This window comes from Vipera berus (assembly GCF_964194415.1).
Source record: "Vipera berus genome assembly, chromosome: 2".
NCBI classification, from domain to species: domain Eukaryota; kingdom Metazoa; phylum Chordata; class Lepidosauria; order Squamata; family Viperidae; genus Vipera; species Vipera berus.
The window spans coordinates 8,450,249-8,466,210 of record NC_138203.1 but is presented as its reverse complement, the minus strand read 5'-3'; the positions used below and the strand labels follow the sequence as shown (position 1 = coordinate 8,466,210).

Below are 15,962 nucleotides of genomic sequence, written 5' to 3'. Positions count from 1 at the left end.
CATGTTTGGTGGTGGGGATGGTGTTCTTGTGGTCACAGGCAGCATTCCTCCTCCTCCTAACATGGCGAGTTGAGTTGATGCCAAAGAGGTCAATTTTGGTCTCATCTGACCTCAACACTTTCACCCAGTTCTCCTCTGAATCATTCAGATGTTCATTGGCAAACTTCAGACCGGCCTGTACATGTGCTTTCTTGAGCAGGGGGACCTTGCGGGTGCTGCAGGATTTCAGTCCTTCATGGTGTAGTGTGTTACCAATTGTTTTCTTGGTGACTATGGTCCCAGATGCCTTGAGATCATTGACAAGACCCTCCCATGTAGTTCTGGGCTGATTCCTCATCGTTCTCATGATCATTGAAACTCCACGAGGTGAGATCTTGTATGGAGCCTCTGACCGAGGGAGATTGACAGTTATTTTGTGTTTCTTCCATTTGTGAATAATCGCACCAACTGTTGTCACCATCTCACCAAGCTGCTTGGCAATAGTCTTGTAGCCCATTGCAGCCTTGTGTAGATCTACAATCTTGTCCCTGACATCCTTGGACAGCTTTTTAGTCTTGGCCATGGTGGAGAGTTTGGAATCTGATTGAATGATTGCTTCTGTGGACAGGTGTCTTTTATACAGGTAACAAGCTGTGATTAGGATCTCAGCTTGGTACCTGTATAAAAGACACTTGGGAGCCAGAAATCTTGCTGATTGATAGGGGATCAAATACTTATTTCACTCATTAAAATGCAAATCAATTTATAACCTTTTTGAAATGAGTTTTTCTGGATTTTTTTGTTATTATTCTGTCTCTCACTGTTCAAATAAACTTACCATTAAAAGTTATAGACTGATCATTTCTTTGTCAGTGGGTAAATGTACAAAATCAGCAGGGAGTCAAATAATTCCCCCGCCCCCCACTGTGTATCCTGTGCATGCACAAATGAAGTTTCGCACACCTGCCCACTATTTCAGCGGCCTGGTTCCCAATGGGCTGTGACCCGATAGCAGTCCACACCCGGAGGTTGGGGACACCTGCCCTAGTTGGTTAATGAAGCATTTGCAAGAAAACCACCATGCTCAGGGAGCACCAAGGACCCCACAGTCCTCCTCCTCCTCCTCTTCCTCTCCAGAAACCCCTCTCCCTTCTAGCAGTGATGATGTTACCTAGTTGGGTCGTGAAATGTCTGCAAGAAAACAACCAAGCACAGAGAGTACTAAGGACTCCATAGTCATTGTCGTCCTCCTCGAAATCCCACCCCCTTTTAGCAATGATGACGTTACCTAGTTGGGTCATGAAATGTCTGCAAGAAAACAGCCAAGATCAGAAAGCACTAAGGATCGCTTAGTTCAAGCCTGAGCTACAAATATTCCTTTCCATCCATAATGGCTAACCTTGGTACCTGCAGCCTTCTAGGGATGCTGTGCTACAGCCCAGCTTACTGACTCCTTCCAGCTGGAAGCTGGAGTGAGCTACTTAATGTGATTCTGGTGAGGAGCACAAATCACACCCTGTGCATAATAATTGCTACAAATGTTTCTTTCCAATTACATAACTAACTGCTTTTTGTGGAAATCAACTATTCCTGAGCCGTTTAATCTAGGCTTAATAAATATTTTTATTATTATTATTATTGGTGAGATCTAATGCATGTCTCATTCATAATATAAAATGCATTACTATAATGCTAGAAGTAAGGAAGACAATCCGTGGAACGACTTGCCTCCAGAAGTTGTGGGTGCTCCAACGTTGGAGGTTTTTAAGAAGAGATTGGGCAACCGCTTGTTTGAAATGGTATAAGGTTCTCCTGCTTGAAGAGTGGGTTGGACTAGAAGACCTCCGAGGTCCCTTCCAACTCTGTTATTCTGCATTCCATATTCTAATCTATAGTATCTTAATACGGGCAGTATGGATGTTATTCAGTGCCTCACATTTGCTGCATTCCTTTTTTTTCTAGTCTTCAGTGCTCAGTTCTGGAATCAGAGAACTTAGCTCTTCAAAGTTAGCCAACTCCACTGGTTCTCAGATTTCGGAGCCTCTGAAATCTCCAGGTTTGGGCCAGTTCACCTCGCAGGGTCCTCTCAATACAAACTCTCCAGCGTCCACAACGCCAACCTCATCCTGGGATGTCAAATCGTCGACTTCACAGCCTTCGATCCTCAGCCATTTCGGTAAGCGTTCCGTCTTATAAAAGCAAGTTAGTGGAACACTCATGCTCCAAATGTTTTTTTTTAAACAGACATTTTGTTGGAACATAATGTAACATTGTCTGACGAAGCATTCCTTTGGGGGTTTTCAGATCCCACAGTGATTTATAATGGTTAATCTTCAATTCGGTTCACATTCTGAGACTGGTAAAAACTTAACAGTTCAAATCCTACCCAAGGACCTAGGAGCTGTTAAGTAACGTCTGAGTATATAGGCAGTTTCAAGTAGGGTGGTTTTTGCAAAGTCTGAATATACAGGTCCAATAAGTGCAGGATTTCCATGTATCTAGGCAGCCCTTTGGATGTTGCTCCAGGGGCTCATCTCACTGTTGGTACAACCTTTGATTTCTTTCCTCCACAATCGCTCAGCTTCAATTTTCAAATCATGATATTTCGTTATTTTTTTTAGCTGTTTCTCTTCAATCCGTGCATCACCTGATAATGAATTGCTGTTGTTGTGATAATAATTATTATACGTATATGTCCCCTATCACACCATGGCCCTACTCTAGGGCTTTTTCTATTCCACTCTGATTATTATTATTAATTATTATTATTGAATTTAGATGGCTGCCCAATTCACACATAGGTGACTCCACGTGTCTTACCACATTTTAAAAAATTAAAAGACTGATCATAGAATAAATCCATTAAAAATAACAGACCCCTCTTCATGACCTGTTTTCCTTGTTGTCTTCTGGGAGGAGGTTTCATGGTATCCAAAGCAGAACATCCAGATCCACAGTTTTGTTCCATACAGTATGCACCTTCTGAACTCTCAAGCTTCCTCCTTCTGCTATGTATTGAAGATGGACAGTGATTAATATTTATATGCAGTGCTTTTTTTGTCATAGAACTCGCCTGAACGGAGTTCTGGCAACTTTTTTTGATAGATTTTCCAAGTTTTAAAAGTAATAAAAGAGCCAAGGTTGCCTACCCCTGCCCTATACCATTTGACAGGTGCCTGCCCAATCTCTTCTTAAAAGCCTCCAGTGATGGAGCACCCAACAACTTCTGAAGGCAAGCTATTCCCCTGGTTAATTGTTCTCACTGTCAGGAATGAATTTCTCTTTAATTCCAGGTTGCTTCTCTCCTTGATTGGTTTCCATCCATCGCTTCTTGTCCTGCCTTCTGCTGCATTGATTTGTGCTTAGATTGTAAGCCGCCCTGAGTCTTCGGAGAAGGGCGGGATATAAATGGGATTAAAAAAAATATGATGGCAAACATTTTGTGTGTCCCCCCCCTTGTGTAATGGTCCATTCCTGCATTAATATGCCCTTCCCACAGTCACCCATGCTCTGGTCACCTCCTGTCTGGACTACTTGGCATGGGACAACTCACCGTGGAAATTTTTTTAACAATTCTATTTAATTATTTAAAACAAACTATTTTAATTTTTGCCGTTCGCATTTCATTCTGTCCCTCCTTTTGCATCCTTTCTTTAATGATTCCATTCCACCATTTCTTTGCTATTAGCGTAACCTTTGTTTAGGTTTAGGTTTTATTAAATTTTTATACCGCCCTTCTCCCGAGGGACTCAGGGCGGTGAACAGGGCATATCATAAAACTACAAAAATACAAAAGTTAAAAAAGAATTAAATTATTGCCCAAAGTAAAAACAATAAAAATATATACAAATATTAAAACCGTAAGTAACTCCCCATCAGGCCAGGCCAGCCTGTTCAAACAAATGGGTCTTTAACCCGCGCCGGAAGGAGCGGAGATCCGGTGCCATCCGGAGCTCAACCGGCAGTTGATTCCACAGAGCCGGGGCGCCCACAGAGAAGGCCCTCCCCCTGGGGGCCACCAGCCGACATTCTCTGACTGGAGGCACCCTGAGGAGGCCCTCTCTGGCAATGAGTTGTCCTGTGGCAGATTTAATAGACCCATTCACCCGTCATAAATAGGAACCAGTTGCCAAGCATCCAAAGGTGAATCGCAGTCATGCGATTCACCTTTGGATGCTTGGCAACTGGTTCATATTTAGGATGGTTGCAGTGTCATAAATGTAAAAAAAATGGTCATAAGTCACTTTCTTCAGTGCCATGGTAACGTCGAACGGTCACTAAATGAACTGTTGTAATTCGAGGACTACCTGGATATATCTACCCTTACGCATACATAATACACATATAAATATGTTACATACATACACACACACACACCTTTTGTGGTGACCCAGGGCACGACACAGAGGCAACACAGTCAGCTGGCAGTTCAAACCACCCCTTTATTGCTCCAAATGTTCCCCAAGTCCCAGAACAAGTAACAAGACACACACACACACACACACACACACACACACACACACACACACATCTTCAATAATTCAGCATTTGTTCCTGACAAATGCCCCTCCCCACAGTGTCTCCTTAAGTCTCAGTCCCCTTGTGGAGTGGTGCGGGCTGCGTTGTTCCCTCCTTCTCTCCACTCTCCATGCTCTAGGACATTGATGGTGAACCTTTTAGAGACCGAGTGTCCAAACTGCAACCCAAAACCCACTTATTTATCGCAAAGTGCCAACACGGCAATTTAATCTGAATACTGAGGTTTTAGTTTAGAAAAAACAATTCGTACATTAACACCTTTTGTCTTAAAAGAAAAACACAATAACAAAGCTTTCAATGATACAAACAACTTTTTACTGAAAGATAAAAGTTTGCATTTGGCATGCTTTTGAACAATTAATGGGATTTTTGCTGTTGTATGCATGCTGATAATTTGTCTAACCTTGGCTTATACTTTGTAAGTTTGAGAGCAACACATACAGCACTCAGGTCATCTCTTAGTCTGTTTCTGGTGTCAGATTTGATATAATTCAAAGCTGAAAACAGCGCGCTTGCTCCTAAGGCTTGTTTTGGCTAGGAAGGGGCTTGAGAAATGGCTTTTTCCTGCGAAAATTTAGCCAAAGAGCAAGGTGCACGTGCCCACAGAGAGGGCTCCGAGTGCCCCCCTCTGGCACCCGTGCCATAGGTTCGCCAACACTGCTCTAGGATCAGGACGGGGTGGCCCTTGCTCATCGCCTGTCTCTCATGTTCATCCTGCCCCTGTTCCTCCCTGCCTTCAAGCTGTACCTCAGCCTGCTCCTCCCCATATTCCTCCGAAGCCAACGATACCTCCCCCTCGATCTCCAATCTTCCTTGGCTCCAGTTCCAGCTCATCTTCCTCAGCAGATTCAGGCTCCGAAGGGTGCATGACACCTTCGTCCATACATATATAAATATCTAAATATTAATCACTGTCCATTTTGAACATATAGTGGAAAGAGGAAGCTTTAGAGTTCACAAGGTTGATGCCATACGGAACAAAACTGCGACTGAATCTGGATGTTCTGCTTCAGGTACCACAAAGCAGGTAACAAGGCAAACAGGTCAAGAGGATGTGTAGCATCCCAGAGAATCCTGCAGACTCTGGTCAAGCAGCACTTCTATGCCATGTCCTAGGTGCAGGTGCCATGCGCAAGAAGGTTGCAAACACCTTACTGCCTTTGTTTCTCTTAAGGCAGGGGTGGGGAATGATGGTCACTCTGATGATTTGTGGACTTCAGCTACCAGAATCCTTGAGCCAGCCACGTTTGGCTGAGCCGTGCTGGCTCAGGAATTCTGGGAGTTGGAAGTCCACAAGTCACAAAAGGGCCGTGGTTCCCCACCCCTGCTCCTCTTTCAGGTGCTGTTCAAGTGAGGGTTGTTGATGGTTTTCCATGTTTTCCTTTTCTCGCTAACCCTGCCCAGACTTCAAATCCCAGCCTGAGCCGTCGCCGGTCCTGAGCCAGCTGACCCAGCGGCAGCAGCAACCACCGCCTCCACCGGCAGCCTCTGTCCCACCACCCGGACTGGAATATTTGGCTCCCCAGAAAAGCCGGGAGCCCTTGCCAATGGACAGCTCTGCGGCTGGCAGCAAAACCCCGCCCCTCTCCAGCATTTCTCCTGAAAGTCAAGGGGTGCCAGCCCATCAAACGCAGCAGAAGCAGAACAAGCCGTCTAAACGGAGAACGCCCCCAGTTTCAAAAGTGAGTAATTTTGCAGCGGTCAAGAGATAGTAAGGGAATTTCTTCTGAGAAGTGGTTGATCTGGACACAAATGAAGAGAGCCGGCGCCAGGTCTGCCATCTTCAGCATTCGTCACTTCGTTGGCATCCTGACATAAAATGCAGGGGAAGGGGAGAGACTGGGGAGGGAAGGGGAGAAGGAATGACATGGTGACAGGAACCAGAGATGTCAATCTGGCACAGACCAGCCGATTGAGGATGGCGGGGCCATGAGGACGGAATGTGGAATTCCCCCAAAGAGGTGCCAAACCTCAAAGACGTTCCCAAAACATCTAATTTGAACGTCGTTTGGACACTGACGGACTGGTCAAGGGGGAGGGCAGGGAAGAGGGGAAAACGCAGGTTTTACACGGAAATATTCAGTTCCAGGTTTGCTTACGCGGTAACTGCTTGACTTCTGTCAAAGTAAACCTTTCGTTTCAAAAATGGGAGTCGAGGGTTTTTCTTTCCTAACTACTCAAGTGGAGACAAGCCTGACAGTCGATCCCATTTTACTGGATTGTCTTGAGTGTCCCTAAGGTTTATTTATTTATTTATTTATTTGTTTTTATAAACCGCCCTTCTCCCGAGGGACTCGGGGCGGTGTACAGAGTAAGGTAGGTATACAGATTGAAACAATACTGAAAAACAATAGTCAAAACAAACTGGGACCCCAATTAGAGCTATCAGGCCAGGCCGGACTGCTGGAACAGGTAAGTTTTTAAGTCGCGCCGGAAGGTGCGGAGGTCGGGGGGCATCCGGATTTCAGTTGGCAAGCAGTTCCAGAGGGCTGGGGCACCCACTGAGAATGCCCTCCCCCTGGGGGCCACCAGCCGACATTCCTTGAGTGGTGGCACCCTGAGGAGGCCCTCTCTGTGGGAGCGCACAGGACGGTGGGGTGCTGACATTGGCAGAAGGTGCTCCCGTAGGTAGTCCGGACCCATGCCATGTAGGGCTTTGTATGTCATTGTTAGCACCTTGAATTTCACTCGGAAGGCAACCGGAAGCCAGTGCAGCGCACGGAGGAGAGGTGTGATATGGGAGTATCGGGAGGCTCCCAAGAGTGTCCGTGCCGCTGCACTTTGCACCAGTTGAAGCTTCCGAGTGGATCTCAAGGGCAGCCCCATGTAGAGAGCGTTACAGTAGTCTAGGCGAGAGGTCACAAGGGCATGGGTGACTGTACGTAAGGCAGTCCCTGGGGGGACGCCTTACCGTTGGGGGCTACGGAGCTCTCCCCAGCGCGTCCGCCATCTTTGGAGCCGGCAAAAAAAAAATGGTTGCCCAAAGGGACAATGATTTGAAGATACCCTGTTCTTTATTAGGGGGAAAAGCTGCTGGTCCATGGACCTGAGGTTGGGGACCCCTGATTTAGACAGAATACCAAGTTGAGGCAGGTCTGACAGATCCTTTCCAATGACAGACGATAAATGAATTAAACAGGAAATGTTCCTTTTCCCAGCTGGCCTTCCTGATTACAATCTGCTATGTGATTTTTTTTTTCCAGATCCCTTCTTCTGCGGTGGAAATGCCTGGATCGACTGACGTTCCGGGGCTAAATGTGCAATTTGGAGCGCTTGAATTTGGGCTGGAACCTGCAGTCTCAGAGTTTGGATTTGCTTCAAGCTATGAAAGCAGCCCAGCGCCCAACAATATCCTGTACACCAAGCCTGTAAAGTAAGTGTATTTCTGTCTAGGGGTGGGGGGACGAGGGAGAGGCCAGTGGCCTCATCCGTGTCATCATCACAATGATGCAGGATGCGACAGGTGCAGATGAGGTCATTTGAGCAGCGGCAGTGTTAGGGTGAGCTCTCCTGGGCTCTTGACACAGAGCTTATTTGAAATCGGATGATTCGAGAAGCAGAAACGCAAGGCTGAAGCTTCCCTCTTAGTTCCTGAAATTTAATTTAATTTAATTTAATTTATTAATATTTCTATACCGCCCTTCTCCCGAAGGACTCAGGGCGGTGTACAGGGCAAGAATAAAACACAGAGTTACAAAAATTAAAAGATAATTAAATACATGCCCATAAAAACAGTTGGTACATTAATAAAAACCCCAATAAAATGATAGTAAAAAACCCCACCAATCCCCCCTCAGGCCAGGCCGGCTTGTTCGAACAGGTATGTTTTCAGATCGCGGCGAAAGGAGCGAAGATCGGGCGCCGTCCGGAGCTCAACCGGTAACTGGTTCCATAGCTCCGGGGCGCCCACAGAGAAAGATCTCCCCCTGGGGGCCACCAATCTACATTCTCTGACCGGTGGCACCCTGAGGAGTCCCTCTCTGTGGGAACGCACAGGGCGGAGGGAAGTTGACGCCGGCAGCAGGTGTTCCCTAAGGTACTCCGGACCCCTGCCATGTAGGGCTTTAAACACCATTACTAGTACCTTGAATCTCACCCGGAAGACAACTGGCAACCAATGCAGCTCACGGAGCAGAGGTGTGACATAGGAGTATCGGGAAACTCCCAACACAACTCTCGCGGCTGCATTCTGTGCCAGTTGGAGCTTCCGGGTGGTCCTCAAGGGCAGCCCCATGTAGAGAGCGTTGCAGTAGTCTAGTCGAGAGGTCACGAGCGCGTGAGTGACCGTGCATAGATCATCCCGGCTTATGACCTACCTAGGAAATCAGGAAGGTTAAGAACCTCAGAAGGTTTGGGGACATCCGGTTCCATTTCCTCTTGGATGATGCTGGATTCAAGCCTGGCTTAACACAAGCTGACAGATTGGGAAGAAGAAAGCGGCAGAGGAAAACAGTTCCCTAATACTGATGATGATACTTTGTTGGGTAATCAGATGTCTGCAAGGAAGGCACCAAGGACCCCAAGTTCTCCTCCTCCTCTTTGCAAACCCCACTCCCTTCTAGCACTGATGATGTCCCCTAGTTGGGTCATGAAACGTCTGCAAGAAAACCACCAAGCCCAGAGAGTACCAAGGATCCCTCCCTCCCTCCCTCCCTCCCTCCCTCCCTCCTCCTCCCCCTCCTCCTCCCTTCTAGCACTGATGATGTTCCCTAATTGGGTCGTGAAATGTCTGCAAGAAAACCACCATGCTCAGAGACCATCAAGGATCCCTCAGTCCTCCTCCTCCTCCTCTTCCTCCTCCTCCTCCTCCTCCTCCCTTCCAGCACTGATGATGTTCCCTAACTGGGTCGTGAAATGTCTGCAAGAAAACCACCAAGCTCAGAGGACACCAAGCACCCTCACACTTCATTCAACCTTGAGCTACAAATATTTTCTTCTATTGGCACTGCTCTGGTTCACCATCTGAAAAACAGGCAAAAAATCGCTCAACAAATCTTCCTGAAATCTTAAAGAGTGTCCAAGTTGCTTTTTTGCTTCAAATGATTTATATAACTGTCCATCTCATATTTCACAACTAATTTAAACACAAAAGGGGCTGCTGAAAACACCACAAACCAAATCCCTCCCTTCCATGCCTGGGAAAACAGCCAGGTCTTTAATGCTTTCCAAAAGGTGAATTAGAGTTGTGGTTAACCTAAATTTGGGCAGGGGAAGAACCACCTTAATCCCGTTATTGCCTGATTACGTGTTTAGCTTTTGTCCTGCTTTTTCACTTCATGGATCAATACCGTGTGGAATGCATTTTTCAGATGTTGAAGCTAATGCAGTCCTTGGTTGCATAAACAGAGGCATGGAATCAAAATCACGTGAAGTATTAGTATCGCTTTATAAAGCCTTAGTAAGGCCACGCCTGGAACACCGCATCCAGTTTTGGTCACCGCATTACAAAAAAAGACGTTGAGACTTTGGAAAAAATGCAAAGAAGGGCAACTAAGATGACTAAAGGCTTGGAGACAAAAACATATGAAGAACGGTTGCAAGAATTGGGTATGGCTATTCTGGAGAAAAGGAACGACCGGGTGGGACATGATAGCAGTATTCCAGTATTTGAAGGGCTGCCACAAAGAAGAAGGGGTCAGTTTATTTTCAAAGCACCAGAAGGCAAAGACAATCACGGCAAGAAGCAACTGGGAATTAAGTAGAAACTTTTTTTGAAAAAAATCCATTTATATCCCGCCCTTCTCCGAAGACTCAGGGCGGCTTACAAGCTTAGCAGTAGCCTTCATTCTATGTATATGCCTGCTTATTAGGGCTTTCACACACCCCCAAGCGGCATTATTACAAAGTCAGCTTAATTGCCCCCAACAATCTGGGTCCTCATTTTACCTACCTCGGAAGGATGGAAGGCTGAGTCAACCTTGAGCCTGGTGGGATGCGAACCTGCACTAATTGCAGGCAGCTGGTGTTACTCAAGGAGGCATTAGCCCACTGCTCCACCAAGGCTCTTTGAAACTTCCTAACAGTGAGGACAATTAGTCAGTGGAACAGCTTGCCTCCAGAAGTTGTGGGTGCTCCAACACTGGAGGTTTTTAAGAAGAGATGATACAGCCCTTTGTCTGGAATATGGTCTCCTGCTTGAGCAGAGGGCTGGACTAGAAGACCTCTGAGGTCCCTTCTAACTCTGTTCTGATTGATTGATTGATTGATTGATTACAGAGGAGGAGGCGGCGGCAGGGAGGAGGAGAACAACATCCTTGAGATTCTTGGTGCTCTCTGAGCTTGGTGGTCTCCTTGCGGACGTTTCCTGACGGGAGTAGCACTGATGACATTACCTAGTTTGGTAATGAAACGTCTGCAAAAAAGCCACCAAGCGCAGAGAGCACCAAGGAGTCCACAGTCCAGCCCTGAGCTACAAATATCATTTTCTATCGGAATAAATACGATGGTCTTTTTTCCTTGGTACCTCCTTGATTAGGATATTGTTGATCGCTGCTTATCTTATTGTAGGCTGCTGGAGAGGATAAGGTTCTATGTTAAACTTAGTTTAACTTAGTTCTACTGCTAAGCTTGTAAGCCGCCCTGAGTCTTCGGAGAAGGGCGGGATATAAATGTAATTTAAAAAAAACTCATTTAATCTGGGTTCTTTTTCTCTCCCATGCAGTCAGCACGATCAGCCAGAGGTTTTTAGGAAGCTCATAAAACAGAGGTTGTTGAATGGTAGAAGCCCTCCTTTGTCCCTAATCTCTGTATTGCCCTTAACGTAGATGATGGGTAAACCATCTTGGCTAATAGATCTGGAGTTAACCAACCCTCCTCTGATTCTAATGAGGCCTTTTCAATTCCACAACTTGTAACTCTCCCAAGCCTTGAGAATCAGCAAATAAACACGTTCACTGCAATCCCAGTGGAAAACGTACGTGGGAAGAACCACCGTAGAAAAGTACCTCCAGTACAGATAGTCCTCGAATCGCGACCACCACTGAGCCCCAAATATCTGCTGTTAAGTGAGTTTTGCCCCATTTTACGACCTTTCTTGCCACCGTTGTTAAGCTTGTCGCAGGGTTGTTAAGCGAACCTGGCTTCCCCATTGACTTTGCTTTGTCAGAAGGTTGCAAAAGGGGATCACGTGACCCCGGGACACTGGAACCGTCATAAATATGAGTCATTTACCAAGCATCCAAATTTTGATCGCGCGTGACCCCAAGACACTGTGACCATCCTAAATGTGAGTCAGTTGTCATGCATCCAGATGTAAATCACGTGACCGTGGGTGTCAGGACCCACCCCAAACCACATCTTAGGAAGACAAAATTCTTGGAGTCAAATCTATTTCCAAAAAAGAATCTTTACTATGACATGCTTGGTTGTAGGAACAAGACAGGACTTATATAACCTCATTTGGTCAGTCCCCCATCCTTTCTCTCATATCATCCATCTCGTGGGAAAAAGGAACTTAGGACCCTTCATGTTTATTGCTGTCTTCCGTGACAAAACCCAGATGCTAGCCCCCCCCCCCTTTTGTTTCCCCAGTTCAAAAGGCTTCTCCTTTCCTTTGAAATGCCTATTGCCGGTTCAATACACATCTATTCTCTTCTCTTCGGGAGATGGCAGAATCCATGGAACAATGTTTGAAACATTCCATTTATGAATATGATATAAATGGATTCTGACAGTGGGGATGCCGCAACAGCCATCAGTGCGAAAAGCAGCCAAAAGTCACTTTGTCCAGTGCTATTGTAAATCTGAACGGTCATTAAATGAACTGTTGTGAGTCAAGGACTACCTGTATACCTGCGCTCACTTCTGTGTAACTTCGTTTCGTGTTCTGAATATGATGTTGAGTATGGCACAGCCACGGAGAAAGAACATGGTCAACAACTAAACGTTTACTTATTTATTAAATTTACATGCCATCCGGAGCCACCTTATCCGTGAAAAGGGCAGCGTATAAATTCAATAAATAAACTGCCGGGTTTCCTTGAGGTCTTGACTTTGCCTGGCAGGACTTGAATTTCCTGTAAGGCCGCTTGATCTTTTTAAGTTGTACAAATGTTTGTCAATTATTTTTTTCCCCTGTTAATGTACAGGTGGTCCTCAGCTTATGGCCACATTTGAGCCCAAAATTTCTGTTGCTAAGGGACACTGCAACCGTCATAAATACGAGTCAGTTTCCAAGCATCATCTGAATGTAAATCATGTGGCCGTGGGGATGCTGCAATGGTTGTAAGCATGAAAAATGGCCCTGAGTTGCTTGTTTCAGTGCCGCTATAACTTTGAATGGTCAATAAATGAACTGTCATAAGTTGAGGACTGCCTGTATTCCCGGCTGCGTATCCCTTTTAGCATAGCTGCTGAGCTGCCTAGTGAATCCTGAATAAACCTTGACCAAGACAATACGTGGCTTTTACTTTTCCAGTGAACCTTTGAATACCTCTTTGCCAATGTCCAATACAGTGCAGGAGTCCGCCTACTCCACCCCTGTCATCACATCCAGCCTGACCTGCTCTGTCCAGAGCAGTAGCCTTGTAACGGCCTCCACCACCACCACCTCCTCCTCCTCCTCTTACGACCAGGCCTCTCCGCATAACAGGATGACATACCAAAGTTCGGTGCCTCCGTCAGAACCTGTCTCGGTGGCTGTCATGGTGAGTATAGCAGTAGCAGATAGCAATGGCACTTAGACTTACGTGCCGCTTCACAGTGCTGTACAGCCCTCTCTCGGCGGTTTACAGAGTCAGCATATTTGTCACCAACAGTCTAGGTCAGTGGTGGCGAGCCTTTTAGAGACCAAGTGCCCAAACTGCAACCCAAAACCCACTTATGGGTCCTCAGGTGCCAGGTGGGCGTGGTCCATTGGGTGGGTGCGGCCCATTGGGTGGGCGTGGCTGTGGTGGTAACGGCAGACTGGGTGGGACTAAAAAGTTCAATCAACGAATTCCAACTTTGCGAGATCTTTTTTTTTCTCCAAGAGAAGTTCAAATTGATTGAACCTTTTTTCTTTTTTTTTTGCACACGGCGGTGGAGGCCTAAAGTGAAAGGTTTAATAAAACACAGCTGAAGGCCTAGGACTGGGGCGACAGTGCGCGTGTGCGTGCTTACAGAGAGGGCTCTGCGTGCCTCCTGTGCCACACGTGCCAATAGTTTCGTCACCACGGATCTAGGTCCCCATTTTACCAACCTTGGAAGGGTGGAAGGCTGAGTCAAAATAGGTAGGTAGGTAGGTAGATAGGTAAAGTTAAAGGTTCCCCCGCACATGCGTGCTAGTCATTTCCAACTCTAGGGGCTGGTGCTCATCTCCGTTTCAAAGCCGAAGAGCCAGCGCTTGTCCAAGGACGTCTCCGTGGTCATGTGGCCGGCATGACTAGACGCCAAAGGCGCACGGAACGCCGTTACCTTCCCACCGGAGCAGTCCCTATTTTTCTACTTGCATTTTTATGTGCTTTCGAACTGCTAGGTGGGCAGAAGCTGGGATGAGTAACAGGCGCTCACTCTGCTATGCGGCACTCGGGATTTGACCCACCAAACTGCCGACCTTCTGATCGACAAGCTCAGCGTCCTAACCCACTTATATATCACTTCATAGTACTTTTCAGCCCTCTCTGAGCAGTTTACAGAGTCAGCCTTTTGCCCTCAACAATCTAGGTCCTCATTTTAGCCGCCTCAGAAGGATGGAAGTCCAAGTCAACCTTGAGCCGATCAGAATTGATCTGCCGAACTGCTGGCAGCAGAAGCAGCCTGCAGTACTGCATTCCAAGACATCCCTGATTGCCATTGATCATCTTTGGTGAAGTTCTTAAGATGAGGGTGCTCATCGGCATCTGATGAAGTTCACACCCAACTGTGCTCCTTTAAATTTACTTATTTCAGTGGGGGGTTTTTTATGGCCTTTCACTTGCCAAACTCTTAAGCAGCTCACAGGTGACAACATGCAAGGTATTTATTTAGCATTACCATGAGACCCTAACAGAAGAGAAGTAAACCTACACAAGCACATATATATATATAGATATATATATATACACACACACACACACACACACACACACACACACACACACACAGTCATGCAACAAAATGACCAGTGTTTCAAGAATAAAAAGTACAATCAGCAATTATAATGTTGTGGGGGCCTTGGTGCTCTCTCAGCTTGGTTGTTTCATTTCAGACACTTCGTTACCCAACTAGGTAACCTCATCAGTGCTAGAAGGGAGAGAGGTTTATTTTCTGTTGATATAAAAGTTGCTTGCCATCCCAATGTTGGTGGGAGTGTTCTTGGTGGCTCCTTGATTAAGCTGGTGCTGACTGTTTGATTGTTTGTCTGAGATGGGAGTTCTTTGATTGGGTGTATTGTGGTAAACAATATACAATATAAGAAGAGAGCAAACACCCCCCCTCCCCACTGTAGCACTGATGGTGTTACCTAGTTGGGTAATGAAATGTCTGCAAGAAAACAACCAAGCTCTGAGAGCATCAAGGTTCAACCCCGAATTACAAATATTCTCTTCTAATTATAATATTACGGTCATAAAACCATGATGCCTTCGATCATCAAGTAAGAAGATTAATCCCAAACTCAAATACTCCATTCTTGCCTCAATCACATAACCCCTGTGTCTGAGAATCGGTCTTTTCCTTCCTGCACTGCTGGTTGAAATATTGATTGTTTACTGTTTTCAAGTTGTGTCACTTTTAAATATTTCCATTGGTATACTAGCTGATATTCAATGTGAATGTTCAGATTGTGTGCATATGGCCAGTTTTCCTTACGACAGCTCTGTTCTTCAATGCCTATTGCCGTTTGATCAGCTGATTAGATTCCTCAGGTGTCATTCTAACACCCAGAAGTGTTTCTTAGTAGAATTATAGTTTTTAATAGAAAAAAGTAGCTATAAGCAGACGCTACTCATCTGTCTATGCCACCACTCAGTAAAATAAATAAATCTGAAACAGTTACGTTATCAAAAGTTCATAGGGCGTATAACTGTCCTGTAAAAACTGCTAAAGTTGACAACATTTGAACAAAGTCTGTCTTGCCTTCCATGGCAAGCTCATTACCACAAACATGGTTTCTTTAGTTCGACTACATATGAATAGTATAAAACTCCCTTTTTACGACCCTGGAATCCCTTAATTCGGGGTAGAGTTAGGGCAACTGGATGAAGCTGAGCGCTATTGGCTGGATGGCCTTTCTGACGCCTATGTGGAGTTTGCAGCGTATGTATATATTTTCACGGGTACAGGTATGTAGGTCTTGGCGTATTTGGGTCTTTTCCCGTGTAAGATTGAGACTGTCTTGGCGACGTTTCGACGAGGTCCCACTCGTCATCTTCAGGCTGGTGTCTTCGTCTTTGTGCTTGTGCGAGCAAATCTTACACGGGTGGTACCTTGCTCAATAGTAGTAACTGTGAGAGGGATCTCGGAGTCCTAGTAGACAATCACTTCAA

The 15,962-nt window shown here is 45.9% G+C and overlaps 1 protein-coding gene across 5 annotated transcripts in view; it reads left to right on the top strand.

The window, feature by feature from the left end:
* UBAP2 (ubiquitin associated protein 2) overlaps positions 1-15,962 on the top strand; it is a 145,781-nt gene that overhangs the window by 84,377 nt on the left and 45,442 nt on the right. For 3 of the 5 annotated variants that reach the window (XM_081319242.1, XM_081319241.1, XM_081319243.1), the window contains 4 exons: positions 1,942-2,155; positions 5,923-6,200; positions 7,722-7,891; positions 12,935-13,163. In XM_081319242.1, coding sequence (XP_081175368.1) covers positions 1,942-2,155; positions 5,923-6,200; positions 7,722-7,891; positions 12,935-13,163 — 891 coding nt within the window. Of the gene's footprint in view, positions 1-1,941; positions 2,156-5,922; positions 6,201-7,721; positions 7,892-12,934; positions 13,164-15,962 lie in introns of those variants that run through there. The other 2 variants (XM_081319244.1, XM_081319245.1) reach the window with 2 other exon arrangements.